This window comes from Asparagus officinalis, chromosome 5, assembly GCF_001876935.1.
Source record: "Asparagus officinalis chromosome 5, Aspof.V1, whole genome shotgun sequence".
Classification (NCBI taxonomy): domain Eukaryota; kingdom Viridiplantae; phylum Streptophyta; class Magnoliopsida; order Asparagales; family Asparagaceae; genus Asparagus; species Asparagus officinalis.
This window is the reverse complement of record NC_033798.1, coordinates 20,504,018-20,531,217: the sequence shown is the minus strand read 5'-3', so window position 1 is coordinate 20,531,217 and position 27,200 is coordinate 20,504,018. Positions and strand designations below refer to the sequence as shown.

The 27,200-nt window shown below is 38.4% G+C and overlaps 2 protein-coding genes across 2 annotated transcripts in view; one reads left to right on the top strand and one right to left on the bottom strand.

Moving 5' to 3' along the window:
* LOC109841598 overlaps positions 1-4,620 on the top strand; it is an 11,309-nt gene extending 6,689 nt beyond the window's left edge. Inside the window, exons 2-5 of the mRNA XM_020410554.1 lie at positions 6-139; positions 3,879-4,011; positions 4,139-4,183; positions 4,269-4,620. Coding sequence (XP_020266143.1) covers positions 6-139; positions 3,879-4,011; positions 4,139-4,183; positions 4,269-4,329 — 373 coding nt within the window. The 3' untranslated portion in view covers positions 4,330-4,620. The remainder of the gene's footprint in view (positions 1-5; positions 140-3,878; positions 4,012-4,138; positions 4,184-4,268) is intronic.
* On the bottom strand, positions 22,234-23,400 carry LOC109841597. The gene is made up of 3 exons (XM_020410553.1): positions 23,138-23,400; positions 22,898-23,000; positions 22,234-22,701 (listed from the first exon to the last, which is right to left on the bottom strand). Exons 1-3 carry the CDS (start codon positions 23,398-23,400, stop codon positions 22,234-22,236), a joined length of 834 nt encoding a protein of 277 aa, XP_020266142.1.

Below are 27,200 nucleotides of genomic sequence, written 5' to 3'. Positions count from 1 at the left end.
AGCAGAAGAAGAACAACATCATCATCATTGAAAGCAAGCTTCAACTTCGCGCCTGCGCTGCTCGTTGCTGCAGTGATATTCACGTCATCTCCCCTTGACTCGCCTGAAACCTTCTCCAATGTCCCGCAAACACTCTCCGGTAAAACTTCCACTTATCAGACTTCACATAGGTCAATCTTAATTTTCAGTATATCCTTTTTTTTCTTGTTTCTTTTTTAGTATGATCCAACATTTCAATCACTAGGAATAGCGATGGATTTTTCTAAGGAGTTAGGGAGGTATGTTTAACGTTCATTTTGTTTTTGAAGAGGCTCAATTATTCTGTAAGAAGTGATATCATAAAGAGTAAAGTCAAATGGAAGGTTGCGGCATTGGAAGAATGACTGTAAGTTTGGTTAGCCTAGAGATAGTGGAAGATGCTATGAATATGATCGTCACGTTATCGCTCGACGGTTGTCAGTTTACACCAAGTCAGGGTGATTATGCCTCATTATCTCACTATGCTGAAATACCCTATGAATATTTGTATATGTGTTGTTATGTCCATAATTGTGTATCTAGACCAATCTTACGTTTTATCCGCGGTTTGTGGCCTACGTTTTGTAGATTTGGAGAAGGAATTTGTTTAGAACAGGTTTTGGAAGCAGGAATTGGTTTTTGGCGGTGTGCGGTCGACCGCGGTGCAAGACCGATCGACTGTATTCGTACATGGACCCTGGGCTTGATTCAGGTCTTGGTGCGGTCGACCGCCAGACCCTGTAATCCAAACCCGAGAGTCTGGAGTTGAGTGCGGTCGACCGCCGCGGTCGACGACCGTGTATCTGGTCAGACCTAAATTTGCACTTTCCTGTTCTGAATTGGTTTGGTGTTTGGTATAAATACCAACACGTTTTAGGATTTCTGGTGACCTAAAAAGGGGTTTGTTTTGAGCACATAAAAGAGACTTTTCTGGAGCTATTGGTTAGGATTTTGTTTGAGAGATTGAGAATTTTGTGTGAGAGATTAGTTTGTGGATTTGTAATCTCTATTTATACTTTTTTCTCTATTAGTGAAAACTCATCCCCTTCTTGCCCCGTGAACGTAGGCAACTTGCCGAACGACGTAAAAATGGATGTGTTTGTGTTTGTGCCGTTTTTTTGGTTTGTTTGGTCTTCTCTCTCGGCGCTTGGTTTAGTTCCTTGAAGCACAACAATTGGCTTCCGCGCACAACAAGTGGTATCAAAGCACAACAAGTGGTATCAGAGCTTTGGCTACGCTTGGGGATTGGTGGAGGAGTAAATCGCTTTGGAAGCTCGTCTAGGGTTTCAGTTGGTGATAAAGATAGGATTTTTACTATTGTGGATCTTGTCTTCCGTCGTGTGGGGATGAGATCTTTTGGAGGCTCTTGTTAGGGTTTCAGTTGGAGATAAAAATCTACCTTTCTCATATTTTGGATCTATTTTCTTTCAGTTTGTTCTGCATTTGTTTGTTGGTGCTTTGAGGAAGATGACTGAGAAAGAAGGATTTGAGGCTGAGATATTTGATTGTTGATGCCGTGTATGGATTGTTGAGGAGTGCTTTGATCTACAGATTGAAGTCTTGTGAGCACATTGGTATGAGCAAGAAAATCAAGATGGAGTTTGGCACTTCTATTCACCGAGCGAAGGGTCTTCTAGGTGGTGTTCATTCAGCCATTTGGGGGACTTCCAAGGAGGCATCATTGGGAGGTAATCAGTATTTGGTTTCCTATGTTCGGGACTATTCTAGGTATTTGTGGGTTGCAACCAAGACTCGTTGGTATGAAGTCCTAGTAGTCAACTACAGGTGGAAGAAGTGTATTGGCAGAAAGGTAATACGTCATTCTGATTTTGGTAGGGGTCTTTCTGTATTTGTGCCGAGCTCACGATAGTTTGAGATACTTTATTGGAAAGAAAACATTGGGGCGATGAGATGAGATGATAGTTTTGATGGGCCGTTCCTTACTGGAGGAGGATCGACGTTTGATGTCGAGCAGTAGTTTTGGTGTTCGGGCTTCAACATATTTGGGTCATCTTAGTCATAGGTTGCGATTGCTGTATTTAGAGATTTTGGATCTGGTGGAGCTGCTTCAGATATTGGGTTGCTTCGGATGTTTGGTCGCCCAGCATATGGTCACATCGAGGATGTGATATTTGATCCGAATGCACATTTGGGATTCAGAGACGTGTTTGGTTATCAGGTATTGGCTTCTGATTTTGTTCTAGGCAGGTATGTCATATTTGACTCTCGACAAGTGGAGAGTGTTGATCAGATCGGGTGATGTTACTCCACATTGGGTGGAGATTACTCAACATACTCCAGATCATACTGCATCGTTTGGGATTCTAGCTGAGGTGATACGGTTTGAGGATCATGTTGATTTGGATGCAGATAATGAGTTGGTTGATTCGAGTGCAACTGGTGGAGATAGTTTAGATTTGAATATGGTCGTTGGTTCACCTCAGGTGGAGGTGTTTGGTTCGTCTCACTTTGGGGCCATTGAGAGTGCTATCAGCCGCAGATTCGTTGGTGATGTTAGAGAAGGGTTGAGAACTCTTTTATTGGATTGAGGGCCTTTGGAGGCCATTGGGTGAACTATGTGAAGGCTTGATTCCTTAGGTAAGAGGATACGTAGGCAGTCATTTATGGTGCAGCCGGTTTGGTGAGTTGATACCGACGTTTGGAGAGTGCTCATATTCTCAATTGGATCTCGACTTGTTGTGGATTGAGTCCGTTGTCGTGGATTTATTCCACTTCGTACTGGACGTAACAAGTAAGACGTTTGGTTGGTATTGGTGTCGGCTTAATTTTGGAAAAACTTTGCCGAGGTGAAGAATTATAGATTTTACGAAGAAATTGGTTTAGAACAGGTTTTGGAAGCAGGAATTGGTTTTTGGCGGTGTGCGGTCGACCGCGGTGTAAGGCCGATCGACCGTATTCGTGCACGGACCCTGGGCTTGATTCAGGTCTTGGTGCGGTCTACCGCCGCGGTCGACCGTCAGACCCTGTAATCCAAACCCGAGAGTCTGGAGTTGGGTGCGGTCGACTGCCGCGGGCGACCCCCGAAGCCTGCAGATATTTTTTGGGCTCTGTCATTTGTCGTGGTCGACCGCATATCGGGTCAAATCCAAATTTGCAGTTTCCTGTTCTGAATTGGTTTGATGTTTGGTATAAATACCAACACGTTTTAGGGTTTCTGGTGAGCTAAAAAGGGGTTTGTTTTGAGCACAGAAAAGAGTTTTTTCTAGACTTATTGGTTAGAGTTTTGTTTAAGAGATTGAGAGTTTTGTGTGACGTCAGACCCTGTAATCCAAACCCGAGAGTCTGGAGTTGGGTGCGGTCGACTGCCGCGGTCGACCCCCGAAGCCTGCAGATATTTTTTGGGCTCTGTCATTTGTCGTGGTCGACCGCATATCGGGTCAAATCCAAATTTGCAGTTTCCTGTTCTGAATTGGTTTGATGTTTGGTATAAATACCAACACGTTTTAGGGTTTCTGGTGAGCTAAAAAGGGGTTTGTTTTGAGCACAGAAAAGAGTTTTTTCTAGACTTATTGGTTAGAGTTTTGTTTAAGAGATTGAGAGTTTTGTGTGAGAGATTAGTTTGTGGATTTGTAATCTCTATTTGTACTCTTCTTCTTTATTAGTGAAAACTCATCCCCTTCTTGCCCCGTGGACGCAGACAATTTGCTGAACCACGTAAAAATTGGTGTGTTTGTGTTTGTGCCGTTATTTTGGTTTGTTTGGTCTTCTCTCTCGGTGTTTGGTTTAGTTCCTCGAAGCAAAACAATTGGTTTCCGCACACAACACGTTTTATAATAAGATTTATAAAAATAAGATTTATTTTTATGGACTTTATTAATACCGATCAAAAAGTTGTGCAGGAGAAGATAAGAAGCAAGCAAGGATCCAGAGGCCTAGATCCAGAAAGGCTGAGTCATGCACAACCAAGTGCGTTGGCACGTGCATCCGTGGCGGAGCTGGCTCACCAGGAGAAGGCCCTCTCAATGTGAGGAGGTAATCAAGTTGATATCCTTCACATTCTTTCTGAACATAAGCTTTGCAAAACCATAAAAAGTTGAAGCTGAAAGGTGCTAAATAAATTCTGCAAGGTGATGGTTTAAGTCTTTGATTAATTTTGCAGGCCCCTAGTGGTTTTCAAGCAAGGATTTCGGAGTCGGAAATACTGGTAATCATCTTCTTCTCTCGATTAAGTAACAAAAATATTTCATGTTATCTTGAATAAGATTATTGAGCTTTGATACTTTCCTTAGTTTGGTGGAATGCTCCGATATCTGCAACCTGGTCAAAGAGGATGACTATGATTGGCCTTAATGACACATACATAGCATAGACATGCATAGAAGTTGAAAGATTCGGTTCTCACAAGATTGAGCAAATTGTTACCGCGAAATTTTGTGTCGTAGTTCTCCTCTTAATCCTCATGAAACCAGGTAAAATGCTCAGAGAAACACCAAGATGACAGTTTGAAAACTTTGTACAGGTTTTGCTTGCATTTGATGCAGAAAATGCTTGCGCAGAATCTTGCCAATAGTTTGTAATAACTCCTGATTAAGTAGGTAAATATCTTTATTTTGCATGTTATTATTCAAAAACAAACATAAATCTCTGGTATTGGATGTGTTCTGTTCATACATAGCATTCCTATATATGAAGGGCTATGCCAGCAGAAAGCGAAGTAATTTGGCATCATCAGTTGTGTGAACGGTTTGTGTTTTTCTGATTCCCTGGTTAGCAAATAATTTGCCTACTATTTGAAGCTTGCGACTACATTTAATGTTTTCCTTGAGTTCAAAATCTTATCATGAACTGTTGTTGGTTTAATAAAATTTTCTCTGGGTCAATTGCGAATAGATCCCCTGTAGTATCATCTATTGCAAATAGACCCCCATGTAGTTTTATTTGTTGCGAATAGGCCCCATTGTAGTAATGGCCGAAGTGTAAATTACACCCCCTTAGTGAGCTTTTTCGACTCTTTTAAAAATAAAAAAGAAACAACAATGGGGAGTCTATCCTTAACAATAGAACTGTAGGGGGGCTATTCGCCTCCGCAAACCTCTTTAACAATTTTAAGAGCTAAAAAAACACTGAGGGTTCTATTTGCAACAAATAGAATTACAGAGGGTCTATATGCAATTGGGTGATACTATAGAGTTCTTTTCTTAATAAACCATATTTCTCCAGGCAGTCATCTAAATGTTTCAGAGTATGTTCATCAATACAGTAGTTTAGACCCACTAACATGATAGAGTGTTGCAAGTGTCAAGAGAATAAAGATCTAAGGGACAAATGAAAGGAACAGTAGCTAAACCACAAGGTTCAAATCAAGTACTGCAACAAAAGGGATAGAGCCAGGTTGTTGGATCCATAGAAATTAAGCAACAAACTTCAGAATGCTAATGATAACAATTGAGCTAATTTTTCCTACAAATCAAAAGAATCCTTTCTTCTACTCATTCAAGCTCGCATTTCATCAGCATTGTTTTTTATGCCTTTGTCTACTCAAATTAAAATCAAAGATAGCTGAAAAAACCACCTATTGTTTCCGACTATTATAATGCCCAGATGCCCTTTTAACCAAGAGCTAATGGGAAATACATTGAGGAACAAGTTACAAAAATATATTCAATATTTATGAATGTTAGTGTCAAAGGACCCTCACACTACACCAGAACTCTAAAAGTTATGATGAGGGTAGTTTAAACTCTAATAGTTGTTATCTAGTAATCCTCTACGATTCAATCTCTAAGTGAATACTGATAATTTTAAAAAGGGTTAATTGCATATTAGTCCCTTAAATCAAACATAATTACCAAATAGTCCCTCAAATCCCATTAGTTGCTTATTAGTCCCTTAAATCTCCAATTTCCTTGCCATTTGATCCCTCAGGTTAGTTGGTGGTAATAATGACTGTTAAAGTTAACAGAATAAGTGAATTACCTGTTATATCCTCATCCCCTACCCATTTCAGAATGGGTTTAAACCCCAAACCCGAAACCCGAAACCCAAACCCTCTCTCTTTCTTTCTTTCTTCTCCAACGGTCCCCTATTTCTTCTAACCCAATCCAGAGGTCATTCCAACGGTTATATTCCCTCAAAATCCTATATATAATCATCAAAATTTTGCTGTACAATCCGATTCTCTTCATCTCCTCTAACATTCTAAATTGCCACTATGTTGCAAGGCTCATCGTCAAATGCCACCGAAGCCTCAAGTCATGGGGCTAACAAGAAGTGTTTTTGTGGTTTAGAGTGCAGAATTTGGATGTGTAAACAAGGGGAGAACAAGAGTTTGCAATTTTATGGGTGTCAGCTATACAAGAATGTCTTAAATAAAGGTTGTGGATTTTTTGCTTAGGTGGATGATAGCCGAAATTCGTTGATGAAGCTTTTCAAAGAAGTTAGCATGTTAAGGAAGAAAATGGAACACATCATAGTTATGTTGAAAATTTTGTTTGTATTGTTAGGGATTTTGGTGTTCCTCAGACCGTTCTAAAGTTAGGGGGTTGCTTAAAATTTGGTTGTTCATGTAATTTTTGTTTTAGATATGAATTTTGAGGTTGTTGTAGAAATTGGTTGTTTTAACTGATGTAAATTGTGATTTAGATATAACTTTGGGGGTTGTTTTTGAAATTGGTTGTTTTAGGTAATGTAATGTGTGGTTTAGATATGAAATAAAGATAATCTGATTGTGCAAAACTTTGACATGGTGTTATTGCCAAAATTTGTGAATTTTTGGCATGGGTTTCCTTGCAAATTGGTTGTACAAAATATATTATTTGCCACATACACATACAATCCATATTTTGACCCCCTTTCAATACTATCACCTTTGTACATGATTACACATACCACTTTGGGGGTTGTTTTTTAAATTGGTTGTTTTAGATAATGTAATGTGTGGTTTAGATATGAATTAAAGACACTCTGATTGTGCAAAGCTTTGACATGGTGTTATTGCAAAAAATTGTGAATTTTTGGCATGGGTTTCCTTGCAAATATGTATACATATACCAAAAATATGTGCATCATGTACACATATACCAAAATATCAACAAAAGTTGTGCAACAAGCACATATTTACACATACAATCCATATTATTGACCCCCCTCTCAACACTATCACCTTGTGTACATGATTACACATACCACTTAACCAAAAAAGATTTCAAATCTTTGAAAGTACATATTGGTATATAACAGTAAAGTTAGACTTCATTGAAGTTCACCGTAGTTATGTGCAAAATACACAATTACATCATCATCCAAGTACAACAGAAATTATGTGCAAATTGCACAATCACCTCCAAAATACAACAAAAATATGTGCATCATGTACACATATACCAAAATATCAACAAAAGCTATGCAACAAGCACATGTATACCCTATAATTAAGAAACTTATGTGCAACATGCACATTTACATAAAAGCATGACAAAATCAGTGAATCATTCACACATATATAGCAGTCTGGACAAAAGATATGTGCAAAATTAACACATTGGCCAAAATTTTGTGACTTCTATCATTTTGTCACTCTACTGATGCCTCCTTGATTACTGGTTGAAGATGCTATCTCCCCTTGAGAATTTCTTGAAGTTGCATTGTTAATAGGTTGAAGTTGTGGGGTTGTTGATGATTCTGCTACTACTGATGGTGAAAAGTTTGGCATTGGTTGTGTTGCTATAGCTACCCATGCTCTCCCTCTACTCAATGGCAATTTACTTGGACTTGGTCTTGCATTTTGACTGGCAAACCTACAGAAAATCTATCTTGTCATGATCTATTATAATAGTTTTAACATATAAATAACCATGTAGAATTTACCTGGGAGGTTGAAACTGAGAGATAGACACAGATACATAATGTGTATCACCTTTCCCTCTACCCATACTATTTGATGCATCTCTGGCATTGATTGAGCTAACATTTTTTAAATTTAAAGGTTAATTGACTTAGGTTACTCAATAAAACTAAGAGATAAAACATACACATAAATAGAAACATACACATCACCTTGGTTCACTTCCTGAAACAGTTGGACCTCTCCCTCTCTTGTTTGTAGTAGCAACACTGTGAATAAATGTATAAATTAAATTCAAAGTTGAAAGTACTATAATAGTTGTTACATAAACACCACTTTGATCCACTTTGTGCAGTCTTATTGATTGGATTCTTACAACCACTCTTATGATGATCCCAGCCACCACACCTTGAGCACTTATGACATCTCTTTGAAACCTTTCTCTCATGTTCATCTTTACCCCTCATCCTTTTCTTCTTTGGCCTGCCTTTTGGCCTCTTTGTATGGGGTGCTCCAACTATGAAATCTTTTAGGAATGGGTATTTCCACTCATCCTTAGATGGTAGAACTCCAATTGATTTGCGCATATGTGAGTGTTAGACCCTAAGGTCGCTATGAAAGAACCCTAGAGGAGGGAGGGGGTGAATAGGGTTTGTGCTAATCTAATCCGATTTATGCTAAATTAAAACTTATTAACAAATATCCTAGAAAATGAGATATGAACAATATATGTGTAAGGATATACAAGTAACACAAGGGTGAAATAAACATAAACAAGATAAACAAGATAGTGGGCAATATAAAGAAAAAGCACTTGATAAAGGCGATATAAACAGTAAGCATGAATATAATTGAACGCCAAAGACAAATACAAACAAACGATATTATCACGGAGTTTGGTCCCCACGACCTACGACTCTGCTCCTCACCTCGAGGAGACCTCCACTATCACAACTGGGTTTTCTACGCTCACCCGAATAACGTTTATACCTCACACTCGGTTTTCTAGCTAACCGAAAACTTTACAATCCACACTCACAATGTAACTACACTAACTACCACCTTAAGTGTTGGTCTCTAGCCTGTGTCTCCCTCAAGTGTTAGAAATTACAACCTCTCTCTAGGCAATATACAAGTAACACAAGGGTGAAATAAACATAAACAAGATAAACAAGATAGTGGGCAATATAAAGAAAAAGCACTTGATAAAGGCGATATAAACAGTAAGCATGAATATAATTGAACGCCAAAGACAAATACAAACAAACGATATTATCACGGAGTTTGGTCCCCACGACCTACGACTCTGCTCCTCACCTCGAGGAGACCTCCACTATCACAACTGGGTTTTCTACGCTCACCCGAATAACGTTTATACCTCACACTCGGTTTTCTAGCTAACCGAAAACTTTACAATCCACACTCACAATGTAACTACACTAACTACCACCTTAAGTGTTGGTCTCTAGCCTGTGTCTCCCTCAAGTGTTAGAAATTACAACCTCTCTCTAGGCATTACCACCTACCCCACTCCTCTTGGGACGACCCCGTCTCTCACCACACACTCCTCTTGGTGTACTAGTGTAATACAAAGTGTTGAACACAATTAGGCTCACAATACAACAAATTTATTCTCTACAATAGATGAGAATTCAATGTAGGCTCACTCTCTAAGTCACACAATCCCACAACCTAATTATACAATGTATGCAAATACAATAAGCTCAATGGTTGTGTGTGTACAAAGAGATAAATAAAATCAACTAAACTCAATACAAACACTAGCTTAATAAAATGATAATCAAACAATAAAATATAAAGCTAGATTGAGTTTAGAAAACTTCTCTAATAAATGACAAGAGTGAGAGAGAGAGATGATTTGAAGCTCAAACACCAAAGATTATCTCCTCATGCCCTTGTGAAATTATCTTCACAAACCAAACTCTTAAACACACTTAGAAACCCTTAAACAAACTTCTAAAACTCTTTAAAACAACTCTTTAAAACTTTTCTCTTGGTTAGATGGGAGAGATAAATGCAATAAGGTATTTATAACAACCTAAGACATCAGCCAAAACCCAACTGAAAAGACAAAAAAGCCCCCAGAAAACACTGCTGTAAACTAGCCGTTACTGTGCAACGGCTTTTTCATAAGTCGACTTATGAGTCGATTTATATGAGTCGACTCAGCAGAAGAAAAATCATAACTGAGCTGCACTTCGTGAGTCGACTTATGAGTCGACTCTTGAGTCGACTAATAAGTCGACTAAACATGCACAGACCTGAAGTGCACAGAAAAACTCAACTTTAAACTGAGTTTAAAATATCAAATAAATTCCAAAAAAATATAAAACTTAGGAAAATGATTGTAAACATGATAATAAACATGTTACAAAAACTAATTTTTAAAAAGGACTTCCCAAATGTAAAATATCATCATTTTTCAAAATAGTCCAAAAACATGAAAACTAAACATACATGTTTTTGACATTTGACTTAAACAAACTGTTGAAACTCTACAAAATAATTTTATAGACTTAAAAAAAGATGTAAACTATTGTTATGAAGTCTATAAACAATGAATACAATATTTTGTCAAATACAATAGAATATGAAACATATGAGTATGTATATGAATATATATTTGTTTTATATCTATTTAGATCAAACCAACTTATCCACATAAAAACAAATATGTATGAATATAAATATTTATTTATATGCTTGTAAAAACTTTGTTTGTGGATAAACCAAAAGCCAAGATGTGTATATATATATAACTGTGTATATATACATAGAAACCAATAAAATGTGTGTGTATATGATATTGAGCTTAAAGTACTAACACACATAATATAAACTCCTAAACTAAATGTTACCCAATCAATCTTGATCTTCAATAAGCTTGACTTGGTACACTATACGGAAGAAGCTTGAACTTTGATCTTCAACTTAAATTGCAAGACTTCACTCCACTATTCCGCCAACCTCCATTGGAAATGATCGTGAATGCGCAATTCCATCCATCCTCCAACTTATTGTCTGTCTATAATAAATAACAAAACACAAACACTAGACAAATAATATTAGATGTAAATTGTTTGTTAAATCATCATCAAAACAAGAAGGCCAACAATCTCCCCTTTTTTGATGATGACTGTTTTCGCCAAAAGTCGAATTTGTTGTCGAATTCATTATATCTTCGGTCGATTACAATAAATTCAAAGAAAACAGCCTTTTTATAAGACTCTTTTACACAACAAAAAGAAAATTACAACTCTTGAGAAAATAAACGCAGGATCGTTGTTTGGATCACTGCTTTCGTGGGATCTTTGCCTGTGTCGGGAGCGCTTTGACTCGTGGACCACCAAGTCACAGATTCTGATTGAACCGTGAGGGGTTTATGATTCTGACTTCGTTTATCGAAGTGAGAAATTGAAACGATATCTTATCGATGTAAGATAGTCGTTCTTCTTGAAATCAAGTCAAAGCTCAATTTCAAGGATTGGCCGTAAGATCAGCACATCTGCTCTCTCTCTGCTCTGGATTGCTCTGGATTGCTCTGAAGTACTCACAATGATCAGCCCCCTGGAAAAATGGCCTTAGGAGGGTATTTATAACCTCCAAGAACAGTTGGTAGAAAACAGGTTCGCGAGACAGCTTTTGCTGTCTCGACGGGCGAGACAGTGTTTGCTGTCTCGCGGAAATAGTAACCGCAGGCAGTTTTCGTTTTAACTGCCTTCCCACGTTTCAAACTCCGTTATTTTGGCAGTTATCCCCGTGATTCTCGCCCACGACGTTTCCCACGTTCTTGAACAGTTAGTGGCCACGTGTAGGGCAGTTGCAAATGTAGTTTTGACCATCTGAAAGCTGTCTCACGTGCGAGACAGTAAATTCTGTCTCGCACGGCGAGACAGCAAAGACTGTCTCGCGTGGGCGAGACAGTAAAAGTCTGTCTCGCCCGCGAGACAGTAAAGACTGTCTCGCGCGGCGAGACAGTCAAGTCTGTCTCGCACGGCGAGACAGTCAAGACTTGTGTTTTTTCTGCCTTTTTGGATGATTTCCTCTTGAGCTGTATTTGGATATCTTTCAGCATTTTTTGACGCCTACAGATACCCCCTCCAAAGTATTCCAGACTCAATCTTTTATAGAGGAGTTCTGGGATGCTTTGGATAAGATAGATCTTACTTACGATCCTTTCAATGCTTGGTTGAGTAGATCGTGTAGAGGAACCCGTAGGTGGCTTCAACTTTTGATCTCTTTGTCTCTCAATCTATTCAGTGCTTTGTAGAATAGTTAAGATTCTTCCCGGCATCGCGTTTATCGCTTGTCCATTGTAGAGATCTTGAATTAAAGCTGGAACTTGTACTTGTGAAATCAGCTCTTGTCGTCAAGTTGACACTGCATATACCCGTTTAGGGGTAGTCAGGTTATTCTCAAGAATATTTTAACTGATATTCTCCAGAAACTTCCTGTTGAGGATAGGGAAACAGTTTAGACTCTTATACCTATTTGGAGTATTCAGGTTATTCTTAAGAATATTCTGAGTAATATTCTCTAGAAACTTCCTGTTGATGATAGGGAAACAGTTTAGACTCGTGTACCTATTGGAGTATTCAGGTTATTCTTAAGAATATTCTGAGTAATATTCTCCAGAAACTTCCTGTTGAGGGTAGGAAAACAGTTTAGACTCGTGTACCTATTGGAGTATTCAGGTCTCTTTTTGTTGGTAGAGATGAACCCAGAATCGGAGAGGAAGAATTTTATATTCTATCTCCTGGTCTCTTGTTTGTTGGTAGAGATAAACCCGATGATGGAGAGGAAGAATTTTATATTCTATCTCCTGGTACAAAGGAAATTTAAATTGGGATTTCTATTCAGAGAATCTGAATAAGGTTTGATCAATTGAGATTGGAAGCAATCTTAACTTTTATAGTTTTGATTGCACAAATCGAAGCTGGACCTCTCGTTCATGGAAGGAATCGAAAGGGGATTTTGGTTTTGGTCCTAACTGTAGTAAGGTTTGACCAAGTGGGAGTTCTGAGATGATCCTAACTGTTTAAAGGTTTGATCATCCAATTTGTGGACCTCTCGTTCATGGAACGAATCGAGAGGGGATTTTGGCTTTGGTCCTAACTGTTTAAAGGTTTGACCAAGTGGGAGTTCTGAGATGATCCTAACTGTTTAAAGGTTTGATCATCCAATTTGTGGACCTCTCGTTCATGGAACGAATCGAGAGGGGATTTTGGCTTTGGTCCTAACTGTTTAAAGGTTTGACCAAGATGGGAATTTGAGACGATCCTAACTGTTTAAAGGTTTGATCGTTCAATTTGTGGACCTCTCGTTCATGGAACGAATCGAGAGGGGATTTTGGCTTTGGTCCTAACTGTTTAAAGGTTTGACCAAGATGGGAATTTGAGACGATCCTAACTGTTTAAAGGTTTGATCGTTCAATTTGTGGACCTCTCGTTCATGGAACGAATCGAGAGGGGATTTTGGCTTTGGTCCTAACTGTTTAAAGGTTTGACCAAGATGGGAATTTGAGACGATCCTAACTGTTTAAAGGTTTGATCGTTCAATTTGTGGACCTCTCGTTCATGGAACGAATCGAGAGGGGATTTTGGCTTTGGTCCTAACTGTTTAAAGGTTTGACCAAGATGGGAATTTGAGACGATCCTAACTGTTTAAAGGTTTGATCGTTCAATTTGTGGACCTCTCGTTCATGGAACGAATCGAGAGGGGATTTTGGCTTTGGTCCTAACTGTTTAAAGGTTTGACCAAGATGGGAATTTGAGACGATCCTAACTGTTTAAAGGTTTGATCGTTCAATTTGTGGACCTCTCGTTCATGGAACGAATCGAGAGGGGATTTTGGCTTTGGTCCTAACTGTTTAAAGGTTTGACCAAGATGGGAATTTGAGACGATCCTAACTGTTTAAAGGTTTGATCGTTCAATTTGTGGACCTCTCGTTCATGGAACGAATCGAGAGGGGATTTTGGCTTTGGTCCTAACTGTTTAAAGGTTTGACCAAGATGGGAATTTGAGACGATCCTAACTGTTTAAAGGTTTGATCGTTCAATTTGTGGACCTCTCGTTCATGGAACGAATCGAGAGGGGATTTTGGCTTTGGTCCTAACTGTTTAAAGGTTTGACCAAGATGGGAATTTGAGACGATCCTAACTGTTTAAAGGTTTGATCGTTCAATTTGTGGACCTCTCGTTCATGGAACGAATCGAGAGGGGATTTTGGCTTTGGTCCTAACTGTTTAAAGGTTTGACCAAGATGGGAATTTGAGACGATCCTAACTGTTTAAAGGTTTGATCGTTCAATTTGTGGACCTCTCGTTCATGGAACGAATCGAGAGGGGATTTTGGCTTTGGTCCTAACTGTTTAAAGGTTTGACCAAGATGGGAATTTGAGACGATCCTAACTGTTTAAAGGTTTGATCGTTCAATTTGTGGACCTCTCGTTCATGGAACGAATCGAGAGGGGATTTTGGCTTTGGTCCTAACTGTTTAAAGGTTTGACCAAGATGGGAATTTGAGACGATCCTAACTGTTTAAAGGTTTGATCGTTCAATTTGTGGACCTCTCGTTCATGGAACGAATCGAGAGGGGATTTTGGCTTTGGTCCTAACTGTTTAAAGGTTTGACCAAGATGGGAATTTGAGACGATCCTAACTGTTTAAAGGTTTGATCGTTCAATTTGTGGACCTCTCGTTCATGGAACGAATCGAGAGGGGATTTTGGCTTTGGTCCTAACTGTTTAAAGGTTTGACCAAGATGGGAATTTGAGACGATCCTAACTGTTTAAAGGTTTGATCGTTCAATTTGTGGACCTCTCGTTCATGGAACGAATCGAGAGGGGATTTTGGCTTTGGTCCTAACTGTTTAAAGGTTTGACCAAGATGGGAATTTGAGACGATCCTAACTGTTTAAAGGTTTGATCGTTCAATTTGTGGACCTCTCGTTCATGGAACGAATCGAGAGGGGATTTTGGCTTTGGTCCTAACTGTTTAAAGGTTTGACCAAGATGGGAATTTGAGACGATCCTAACTGTTTAAAGGTTTGATCGTTCAATTTGTGGACCTCTCGTTCATGGAACGAATCGAGAGGGGATTTTGGCTTTGGTCCTAACTGTTTAAAGGTTTGACCAAGATGGGAATTTGAGACGATCCTAACTGTTTAAAGGTTTGATCGTTCAATTTGTGGACCTCTCGTTCATGGAACGAATCGAGAGGGGATTTTGGCTTTGGTCCTAACTGTTTAAAGGTTTGACCAAGATGGGAATTTGAGACGATCCTAACTGTTTAAAGGTTTGATCGTTCAATTTGTGGACCTCTCGTTCATGGAACGAATCGAGAGGGGATTTTGGCTTTGGTCCTAACTGTTTAAAGGTTTGACCAAGATGGGAATTTGAGACGATCCTAACTGTTTAAAGGTTTGATCGTTCAATTTGTGGACCTCTCGTTCATGGAACGAATCGAGAGGGGATTTTGGCTTTGGTCCTAACTGTTTAAAGGTTTGACCAAGATGGGAATTTGAGACGATCCTAACTGTTTAAAGGTTTGATCGTTCAATTTGTGGACCTCTCGTTCATGGAACGAATCGAGAGGGGATTTTGGCTTTGGTCCTAACTGTTTAAAGGTTTGACCAAGATGGGAATTTGAGACGATCCTAACTGTTTAAAGGTTTGATCGTTCAATTTGTGGACCTCTCGTTCATGGAACGAATCGAGAGGGGATTTTGGCTTTGGTCCTAACTGTTTAAAGGTTTGACCAAGATGGGAATTTGAGACGATCCTAACTGTTTAAAGGTTTGATCGTTCAATTTGTGGACCTCTCGTTCATGGAACGAATCGAGAGGGGATTTTGGCTTTGGTCCTAACTGTTTAAAGGTTTGACCAAGATGGGAATTTGAGACGATCCTAACTGTTTAAAGGTTTGATCGTTCAATTTGTGGACCTCTCGTTCATGGAACGAATCGCTTTGATTCGATGACTCTTCAACTAGATAAGAGCCATTGTGAGCAGAGGTGTTGCGAGTAAAATTCTCAGCAACAATCAAGCGAGAGTCTTCATTTTGTGCCTTCTTTGGCATGTAACTCTTCCTCAATTGTGAGATCCTCTTGTACTTGCGAGATAATGAAGATCTTGAAGAGGATGATGAGAGATATTCCTCAAACTTGGTTTGGTCGAATTCGTATTCGACCATGGATTCAACTGGAATCTTGATCGGCTGCGACATGACGGTCTCGGCAGCGAGATCGTTGGCTCCCACTGTGGTCGCCAGTTTGTTTTCGCCAAAAGTCGAATTTGTTGTCGAATTCATTATATCTTCGGTCGATTACAATAAATTCAAAGAAAACAGCCTTTTTATAAGACTCTTTTACACAACAAAAAGAAAATTACAACTCTTGAGAAAATAAACGCAGGATCGTTGTTTAAATCACTGCTTTCGTGGGATCTTTGCCTGTGCCGGGAGCGCTTTGACTCGTGGACCACCAAATCACAGATTCTGATTGAACCGTGAGGGGTTTATGATTCTGACTTCGTTTATCGAAGTGAGAAATTGAAACGATATCTTATCGATGTAAGATAGTCTTTGACTCGTGGACCACCAAGTCACAGATTCTGATTGAACCGTGAGGGGTTTATGATTCTGACTTCGTTTATCGAAGTGAGAAATTGAAACGATATCTTATCGATGTAAGATAGTCGTTCTTCTTGAAATCAAGTCAAAGCCTGATTATCAAGGAGTGCTCTCTCTCTGCTCTGGATTGCTCTGGATTGCTCTGAAGTGCTCACAATGATCAGCCCCCTGGAAAAATGGCCTTAGGAGGGTATTTATAACCTCCAAGAACAGTTGGTAGAAAACAGGTTCGCGAGACAGTGTTTGCTGTCTCGCTGGGCGAGACAGTGTTTGCTGTCTCGCTGGGCGAGACAGTGTTTGCTGTCTCGACCCGCGAGACAGTAAATACTGTCTCGGAAATAGTAACCGCAGGCAGTTTTCGTTTTAACTGCCTTCCCACGTTTCAAACTCCGTTATTTTGGTAGTTATCCCCGTGATTCTCGCCCACGACGTTTCCCACGTTCTTGAACAGTTAGTGGCCACGTGTAGGGCAGTTGCAAAGGTAGTTTTGACCATCTGAAAGCTGTCTTACGTGCGAGACAGTAAATTCTGTCTCGCACGGCGAGACAGTGAAGACTGTCTCGCGCTGTCTTACGTGCGAGACAGTAAATTCTGTCTCGCACGGCGAGACAGCAAAGACTGTCTCGCGTGGGCGAGACAGTAAAAGTCTGTCTCGCCCGCGAGACAGTAAAGACTGTCTCGCACGGCGAGACAGTCAAGTCTGTCTCGCGTGCGAGACAGTAAAGACTTATGTTCTTCTGCCTTTTTGGATGATTTCCTCTTGAGCTGTATTTGGATATCTTTCAGCATTTTTTGACGCCTACAATGACAAACAATTTACAAAAAAGATATATGCATGAATAAAAATGAATATATAAATTATAATTCACATGCATACAAACAAGGAAATGTATACTCATAATATTTCTCCCCCTTTGACAACATCAAAAAGGGGAAAACAACAAGAATGAAGAGAGCGAAAGTTCCCCCTATCAATATGCATGAGTGAGTATAAAACAAGTATAGGGAATAGCTCCCCCTATCAAAATGCCATATAGAATATATGAAATGAAAGCTAAGGCAAAAACATGTGAGTAAGCATAAATGAAAGATATGTTAAACATAACTCACATACAAACAAGACAATGAGAACACATATTAATATGTCATTTATGAAAGAAGTGTCTCATTATACAATTATAAAAACATAGTGTATAAAAATAGATTTATGAAAACAAAGGAATGAGAAAAACATGAGAACCATGAAAAAAGTTTTCAAGTGAAAACAAATCACTCAAATGAAGTCATAATCAAGATTTGAGTCCAAAAACAATGTTTGATCAAAAAAAAAATTTCTTTGTATAACTTGATCAAACCACTCATAGAATACATTATAAGACACGAATAGATGATCCATAAGTACAAACACATAAATATCATCATATAAGTAAAATATAATGAATTCAAAGCAAAAAATCAAAACACAATTTTAAGAGAGACAATAATATCAAGCTCTTGAGCCTGTTTCAACCCATATAAACAATTTTAGCACCGGTAAACAAGTTTTGGGAATAAACACCTAATAAATCTAAGGGGTTATATAAACACAAACCTCTCATCAAAATTGAAACTAATAATCATGAAAACAAAAGAATTGATCAAGGAAAATTGTTTTCATATTCAAAAATTTAAAGTATAATTTTCAAACCAAGAAAATAAAAATAAATAAAAATATTAAAAATCTTGGTTTAAAAGGATTTTGGCACCCAAGCATTCTTGGTGCCGGATTGTTTAGGGACATGACCCCTATCAATAAAGCTCAAAGCCCTAAGGTTATGAATCCTTTTGGGCACATTTGGTGCACTAAACCGGACATAACAATAATTGCTCAAATGACCCTTCCGATTGTAATTTGTGCAATGAAAGAGACTCAATTGTTTTTGTGGATCATATGCTCGTGCACGAGAACCAATTGCAAACAAAGATTGTCTTTTAAAATTATTTTGTAAATGAGAAACATTATCAAACAAAGGTGGTTTACTTGAGAAATTTGGTAAGTTTGAACATTTTTTTAAATCATAACAAAACTTCCCCAAATGGCCAAATCTATCACAAATATTACATTTAAACACATGAGCATGCTTATGATAAACATGATGAGTATGTGCATGTGTATGTACAAAATGTGATGATGATGAAACTTGATGGGATGCATAATTATGATTATTTATTGTAGGTTTTTGTGCATCATAGCAAAATTTAGCAAGATGGCCTTTTCGACCACAAATAGAGCATTTGTAAATCTTGCTATACATGTGTGCATAGTGAGTGTTTGATTTGGAAGTGTTAACACAAATAGAGCATTTGTAAATCTTGCTATACATGTGTGCATAGTGAGTGTTTGATTTGGAAGTGTTAACACGGGACTTTGCACACAAGTCCTAGTGAGTGTTTGATTTGGAAGTGTTAACACGGGACTTTGCACACAAGTCCATAAGCTTATCATGATTAGCAATACACATTTTAAGGGTTGAATCTAAAGATGATATGTGATCCTTAACATGATTCAACTCATCATTATGCATACAAGTATTGTTGTTAGAAGTAAAACATATATAGTCATTTATAAATGAAGCAGTATCATTTTTATGTTCTTACCTCTAACATGGCATTAATCTTAGCATGAGATAAGCCAGTAATGGATGAGGTTAATTTTTTATTTTCCAAATTTAACAAGTCATTGTTTTCTTTAAGCATAGTATTTTCAATTTTTTATTTTCCAAATTTAACAAGTCATTGTTTTCTTTAAGCATAGTATTTTCTTTTGCAATGACATCAAATTTGGACACTAGCTCCTCATGATCGGATTTTAATACAACATGCTTGCTTTTTAAATTTATAAAGTTATTATGCAACTTAGTGTAGGCATGCATTAACCTATCATATGAACATGCGAGTTCATCTATAGATAAATCACATTCGGATTCGGACTCGCTTACCACACTAGGGTTATCGCCTAGTGGCCGTGTGCATGATGCTCCTTTTGAACTTAAAGCGGGATCCTCCAAAGCTTGTCGGATCGCCTCCAAGTCCCCTTGATGTGCTTCTATGAATTTTCACAATGTATAAGTGCTATCAAAAGAATCAAGCTTGTTAGAAAAAGATGAATCAAAAGCGTTACGCAAAAATTCTAACAAAAGCTTATTCATTGTAAACATCTTATGATCATTTTTACTCCACTTGAATTTCTCCGTAGTGGGTACAATATAAGCACAATCAATAACTTTCCACAAATCGATATTTTTAGATTGAACAAATATTTTGAATCTAAAGCACCATTGATTATAGGGGAAAGCATTGAATTTTGGAGCAACACTAGGATCATAGCCTAAAGAAGATGCACCATACATATCCATAATTATAAAAATATGCAAGAAATATGCAAATACAATTAAAACTAGATTAGCACAAAAAGATAACTTGGATCTTTAACTCAAGGTAATTAGACCTTAAATCAAAGAGCACCAAGCTCTGATACTAATTGTTAGACCCTAAGGTCGCTATGAAAAAACCCTAGAGGGGGGGTGAATAGGGTTTATGCTAATCTAATCCAATTTATACCAAATTAAAACTTATTAACAAATATCCTAGTAAATGAGATATGAACAATATATGTGCAAGGATATACAAGTAACACAAGGGTGAAATAAACATAAAGAAGATAAACAAGATAGTGGGCAATATAAAGAAAGAGCACTTGACAAAGGCGATATAAACAATAAGCACGAATATAAATGAACGCCAAAGACAAACACAAACAAACAATATGATCACAGAGTTCAATCCCCACGACCTACGTCTCCACTCCTCACCTCGAGGAGATCTTCACTATCACAACTGGGTTTTCTACGCTCACCCGAATAACGTTTACACCTCACACTCGGTTTTCTAGCTAACCGAAAACTTTACAATCCATACTCACTACCACCTCAAGTGTTGGTCTCTATCCCGTATCTCTCTCAAGTGTTAGGAATTACAACCTCTCTCTAGGTATTATCACCTACCACACTCCTCTTGGGACGACCCCGTCTCTCACCACACACTCCTCTTGGTGTACTAGTGTAATACAAAGTGTTCAACACAATTAGGCTCACAATACAACAAAATTGTTATCTATAATAGATGAGAACTCAATGTAGGCTCACTCTCTAAGTCACACAATCCCACAACATAATTATAAAATGTATGCAAATACAATAAGCTCAATGGTTGTGTGTGTACAAAGAGATAAATAAAATCAACTAAACTCAATATAAACACTAGCTTAATAAAATAATAATCAAACAATAAAATGTAAAGCTAGATTGAGTTTAGAAAACTTCTCCAATAAATGACAAGAGTGAGAGAGAGATGATTTGAAGCTCAAACACCAAAGATTATCTCCTCAAGCCCTTGTGAAATTATCTTCACAAACCAAACTCTTAAACACACTTAGAAACCCTTAAACAAACTTGTAAAACTCTTTAAAACTTTTCTCTTGGTTAGATGGGAGAGGTAAATGCAATGGGGTATTTATAACAACCCAAGACATCAGTCAAAACCCAACTGAAAAGACAAAAAAAGCCCCCAAAAAACACTGCTGGAAACTAGCCGTTACTGTACAACGGCTCTTTCATATGTCGACTTATGAGTCGACTTATGAGTTGACTTATATGAGTCGACTCAGCAGAAGAAAAATTATAACTGTGCTACACTTCGTGAGTCGACTTATGAGTCGACTCATGAGTCGACTAAACATGCACGGACCTGAAGTACACAGAAAAACTCAATTTTAAACTGGATTTAAAAATATCAAATAAATTCCAAAAAAATATAAAACTTTAGGAAATGATTGTAAACATGATAATAAACATGTTACAAAAACTGATTTTTAAAAAGGACTTCCCAAATGTAAAATATCATCATTTTTCAAAATAGTCCAAAAACATGAAAACTAAACATACATGTTTTTGACATTTGACTTAAACAAACTTTTGAAACTCTACAAAATAATTTTATAGACTTAAAGAAAGATGTAAACTATTGTTATGAAGTCTATAAACAATGAATATAATATTTTGTCAAATACAATTAAATATGAAACATATGAGTATGTATATGAATATATATTTGTTTTATATCTATGAAATTAGATCAAACCAACTTATCCACATAAAAACAAATATGTATAAATATAAATATTTATTTATATGCTTGTAAAAACTTTGTTTGTGGATAAACCAAAAGCCAAGATGTGTATATATATATATATACATAGAAAACAATAAAATGTGTGTGTATATGATATTGAACTTAAAGTACTAACACACATAATATAAACTCCTAAACTAAATGTTATCCAAGCAATCTTGATCTTCAATACGCTTGACTTGGTACACTATGCGGAAGAAGCTTGAACTTGGATCTTCAACTTAAATTGCAAGGCTTCACTCCACTATTCCGCCAACCTCCATTGGATATGATCGTGAATGCGTAATTCCATCCATCCTCCAATTTATTGTTTGTCTATAATAAATAACAAAACACAAACACTAGACAAATAATATTAGATGTAAATTATTTGTTAAATCATCATCAAAATAAGAAGGCCAACAGTGAGTATATGCCCGAAATAGGAATGCTATTAGGTATGAAATAAATCAGCCAGGGTCAATAAAGATGAAAGAACATAAAAGAATACAACATACCTCTCAACATGATATTTTTTATCACAGAATTCATCCTACTTTGCATTCATGATTATGCCTATATAATTTTCCACATGGATATATAGCAAACCAGTCACTTGCCATTTTCTGCAGCTGCATGTTCTCTCCTTCAAGTTAATATTCCTTCTCTCATACTCATTTTCAACTTCAGCCTCATCAACATTTGTTTGTCCCACTAAATAAGAACCAAGATTCTTACTGATTTCTTGGCAATATCTATTAGCATATGGCACTAACTTACCCTTCCACTTCAAGCCTATTTTCCTTCTCTTGTTGAATTTGAGCATCAGTTTGGCCCTTAACTTGTCAACCAAATCCACAACTGGTAAATACCTTGAATCAAGTATCCATGAGTTAAAGGACTCAGACAGATTGTTAGTGAGGTAATTGTTCTTAGATATTTCAAAAAAATGACGTCTAGACCACACAAATTTATCCTTTGCATGCAAACTGAGAAATGCTTCATTTGAAACTTCACCCAACTGTAACATATGTACGGTGAACACATATGATGTGTATGCCCTTGCAGCCCCCCATATGCATTGTTCATAAAACTCACCAAGAAAGTTTTTTTTGAAATTTTTCCACGTGTCTCATACACACCCTCTGCTCAGCTTCAGGAAGTAGTATGGAAATTAACTCTAGTAGTCTCTTCTCTTGATCGCTAATAACACTAACCTGACCAAGCTCACTATTAAAAGCTTTAATAAGATTTTTCAAGAACCAAAACCAATTGTCACTTGATTCCCCTTCAAATGTAGCAAATGCAAGAGGAAATAAACTATGATTTCCATCCAAACTTGTAGCACACAACATATGCTTCCCATATACTTGGACCTTAAGTGGCAGCCATCAAATCCTATAAATGGCTTGCACCCTTTCCTAAACCCCTCCATTGATGCTCCAAATCACACAAACATTCTCTCAAATGCACGATCTAGACCAATTTGAACTTCTACATGACTTCCTATATTTCTGTTCAATAGCTCATACTTTAGAGAAAGTACATGGTCATAAGATTCTTCAATATTACCAAATATCATTTTTCTTGAAGCCTCTCTAGCTCTCCAAGCTTGGTCATATGATATAATCATTTTATAATCCTTTAACATGGTCCTCTGTATATCTTTGGGAGCCAAATTAGGATTATCTTTGACATCTTTAAGTATAACTGTTGCCATCCATTTAGCACTAGCTTGATTATTTTTACTCTTATTCACCCCAGTGTATGAGTGTTGTCCTATATACCTAGTAATCTCCTTTGTTTTGCCATCATGCAAAACCTTAGCTCACAGCTTCCAAGGACAACCCTCTTGACAACATTTAGCAAATAGCCTCTTAGTGTCATTCTTCACCAAATTAAAATTAAAATTTTTCTTCACAACAAAATATTTAAAATAGAGTCTCAAATTAGCCACATCAGGGAATTTTCTACCTAAATCAAATATAGAAATACCCTCATCAGTGTTGTTCTCTTCACCATCAAGCATACCACCCTCAATTACATCATCATCATCACTACTATATTCCTCTGCTAAACTATGAATAGAGTGGTAACCATCATCAGAACAAATTTCATCAGCATCATCAGTCATATTTACTTCCTCAACCTCCTCATCATGAGCTCTAGCCTCCTCCACTGCAATTTTCTCTAGGTGGGCATGCTAATTATCTAATTGAGCTACCCTCTAATCTAGAATCCCCTTCATTGTCATCATGCATATCAAACATCATCTGAGTTGCCTCCCAATCAATTGCATTGTCAAAATCAAAGCCTTGATCCTCAATATCTGCTGAGTTAGCATCATCTAATGGCACATATTTGTCATCATCAACACCTTAGTTTTCCATCTTCACTAGATAAATCATCAAGATCAACATGTTTAATCCTCTTAGATTTATTTGATCCCTCTCTTGGTGAATTCCTTCTTCTCTGTGACACTGGAGCCCTCCAAGACTTGGAATAGGTTCTAATGACACAAACATTTGAACATACCTCCTTCCTACATGATTTCTCAACACACCCATGAAAATCCCAGTTGTTTTAATCTCCCTAAAGACTCTAGGATTTGTGTCAGGAATTGCATAAAATATTTTAGTATATGACCCCTAGAAATAGGCATAAATTCTGCTGTTAGTTCCCCAAATTTTTTCAGTGACATACTACCAACATCCACTCTAATGGTTCTTTGATTACCACATTCATATTTCTTCCTCCCTGTCGTAGGAATATGTCTCCAATACCCATTGTACCTACTTACAATCTCAACAACTCCTACTTCCATCCTACAATGTCAAAAAAGCCTCATTCAAGTACCCAAAAAACACTGCGGAAAAAACAACAAAAAAGCCTCATCCACCTTGTATAAAACCAAAACCCAGAAATCAACAAGTTAAAGAAACCACAATACCAAAGCAACATTTAACTTGCATGCATGGAAAATGTATAAAAACTAAAGTTAAAGAAAGTTACCTTCAAATTATGCAATGAGGGCTCCTCCACCTTGTCTTCACCAAACTCTGCCCTAATTTAGGGAAGGGGATGTTGATCTTCCTGCAAAGACAACCCCGTGTGAGATTGGAGAGAAATCAACAAGTTGTCCTAGATTTTCGTCGAAGATTTTTCCCCTTTCAGAGAGCAGGAAAAACTAGGGGCAACTAATAGCCTTCAGAACAATAACGTACACCCAAGGTCAATAAGCTCATTTCTCATGTATGGTTACTGTTGTGCCTGAAGCTGTGTCGAGGAACCAAGCCAAACGCCAATCCAAGAGAGCTAAACGAACCAAATATCAATGCACAAATAAAACACCAATTTTAACGTGGTTCGGCAAGTTGCCTACGTCCACGGGGCAAGGGGGGATGGGGTTTTCACTAATAGAGAAAGAGTACAAACTGAGATTACAAATCACTCGAAGGAACAAACTAATCTCACCACAAAGCTCTCAATCTCTCCAAATAAAACCCTAAACAAATAGCTCAAAAATACCTCTTTTTGTGCTCCAAATAGCCCCCAATCAATGCTTAATCAAAGCCTAAACCAAGCCTAGGAAACCCTAAAAAACGTGTCTCTATTTATAGCAAAACACAATCCCAAACTGATTGAGATTCTAAAAACGAGTCTGCCACACCCTACACCATGGGTGTGGCAGAGGGTGTGGTGCAGGACAGATTCCGCCACACCCTGCACCGTGCGTGTGGCAGAGGGTGTGGTGCAAGACAGATTCTACCACACCCATGGCAGACACCACACCAGGGTGTGGTGGAGTCTGTTTTGGGTTATTCTTCACGTTTTTCACAATTCCTTCGCCGTTTTCACAATTCTCCACCTCGGCGAAGTGTTCCCAACACTGAGCCGACACCAACCAAAACAAATACCTCACTTGTTGCATCCAGTACGCCACGGCAACGGACTCATGACAATGGACTCCATCCACACAAGTCGAGACCCAAACGGGAGTGCGAACACTCACCCAAACGTCGGTATCTACTCACCAAATCGGCTGCATCAAAACTGACTGCCTACGTATCCTCTTGCCCAAGGAATCAAGCCTTCACATAGTTCACCCAAACGGCCTCCAAAGGCCCTCAAACAAATAGAAAAGTCTGTAACTCTTCCCCAATATCGCCAATGGATCTGCAACTAATAGCGGCCCCAAACTGATACAAATCAAACACCTCAATCTGAGGTGAACCAATGGCCGTATCCAAATCATATCCACCAGCTGCAACCAAATCCAAAACCAATCCATCATCTGCATCCGAAATCAAATGATCCCCAACCTGTGTCACCTCAGCTGGAATCCCAAATGACGCAGTATGATCTGGAGTATGTGGAATAAGTTCCACCCAACGTGAAGTAGCATCACCCTCCACCTGCTGCGATATCCAAACGACCTGATCAACACTCTCCACCTGCCGAGAGTCAAAAATGACATTCTTGCTCAGAACAAAACCAGAAGCTCCCAAACGATAATCAACTGAGCCTCCGAACCCCAAACGCGTAATCGGATCAAATCTCACATCCTTGATGTGACCAAATGCTGGGTATCCAAATATCCGACGCAACCCAAAATCTGAAGCAGCTCCACAGATCCAATAACTCCTAATGCAGCAGTCGGCGACCTGTGACTAAGATGACCCAAATATGTCGAAGCTCCAGAACCAATGCTCGACAACCAACGCCGATCCTCCTTCAGAAAGGAACGACCCATCGAAACTGTCATCTCATCTCGTCGCCCCAAAGTCTCCACACCAATGAAGTGTCTCCTATTGCCGTGAGCTCGGCACAAACGCAAGAAAGGACCCTTATCAAATCTAGAACAACGAGTTACCTTTCTGCCAATACACTTCTTCCAATTGTTGTTGACTTCTAAGACTTTACACCAACGGGAACTGGTCACGACCCAATAATGCCTAGAACAATCTTCAACTGCGGAAACTAAGATATGATTACCTCCCAATGATGCCTCCTTGGAAGGCCCCCAAATGCCTGACTGAACAACTGGTCACGACCCAATAATGCCTAGAACAATCTTCAACTGCGGAAACTAAGATATGATTACCTCCCAATGATGCCTCCTTGGAAGGCCCCCAAATGCCTGACTGAACACCTCCTAAAAGACCCCTCGCTCGATGGATAGGAATGCCAAACTCCACCACGGTCTTGCTCATCCCAATATGCTCACAGGACATCACAATCATGGACCCAAATGTACCCTTCAAGCGTGCATCCGCCAAGGTCACCCTATAGCCTGCTGCCTCCAAAGCTCCAAGTGAAATGATGTTCTTCTTCAACTGAGGAACGAACCTCACTCCAACCAACTCCCGAATCACCCCGTCACTCATCCTGATCCGAACGGTACCGATACCACCAATAGAGCATTTGTGATCATTCCCCATGAGCACGAAATCCCCTCTTTCCAACTCCTGAAAGCTGGAGAACCAATCCCTCCTAGGGCAAATATGGTATGTAGCCCCC

Coding starts and splice junctions, on each gene's coding strand:
- LOC109841597 (XM_020410553.1), bottom strand. CDS start 23,400: ATGGCAACAGTTATACTTAAAGATGTCAAAGATAATCCTAATTTGGCT. Junction 23,001..23,137: donor GATCGTGCATTTGAGAGAAT/GTTTGTGTGATT, acceptor TGGAAATCATAG/TTTATTTCCTCTTGCATTTG. Junction 22,702..22,897: donor TTAATAGTGAGCTTGGTCAG/GTTAGTGTTATT, acceptor CATATGTTACAG/TTGGGTGAAGTTTCAAATGA.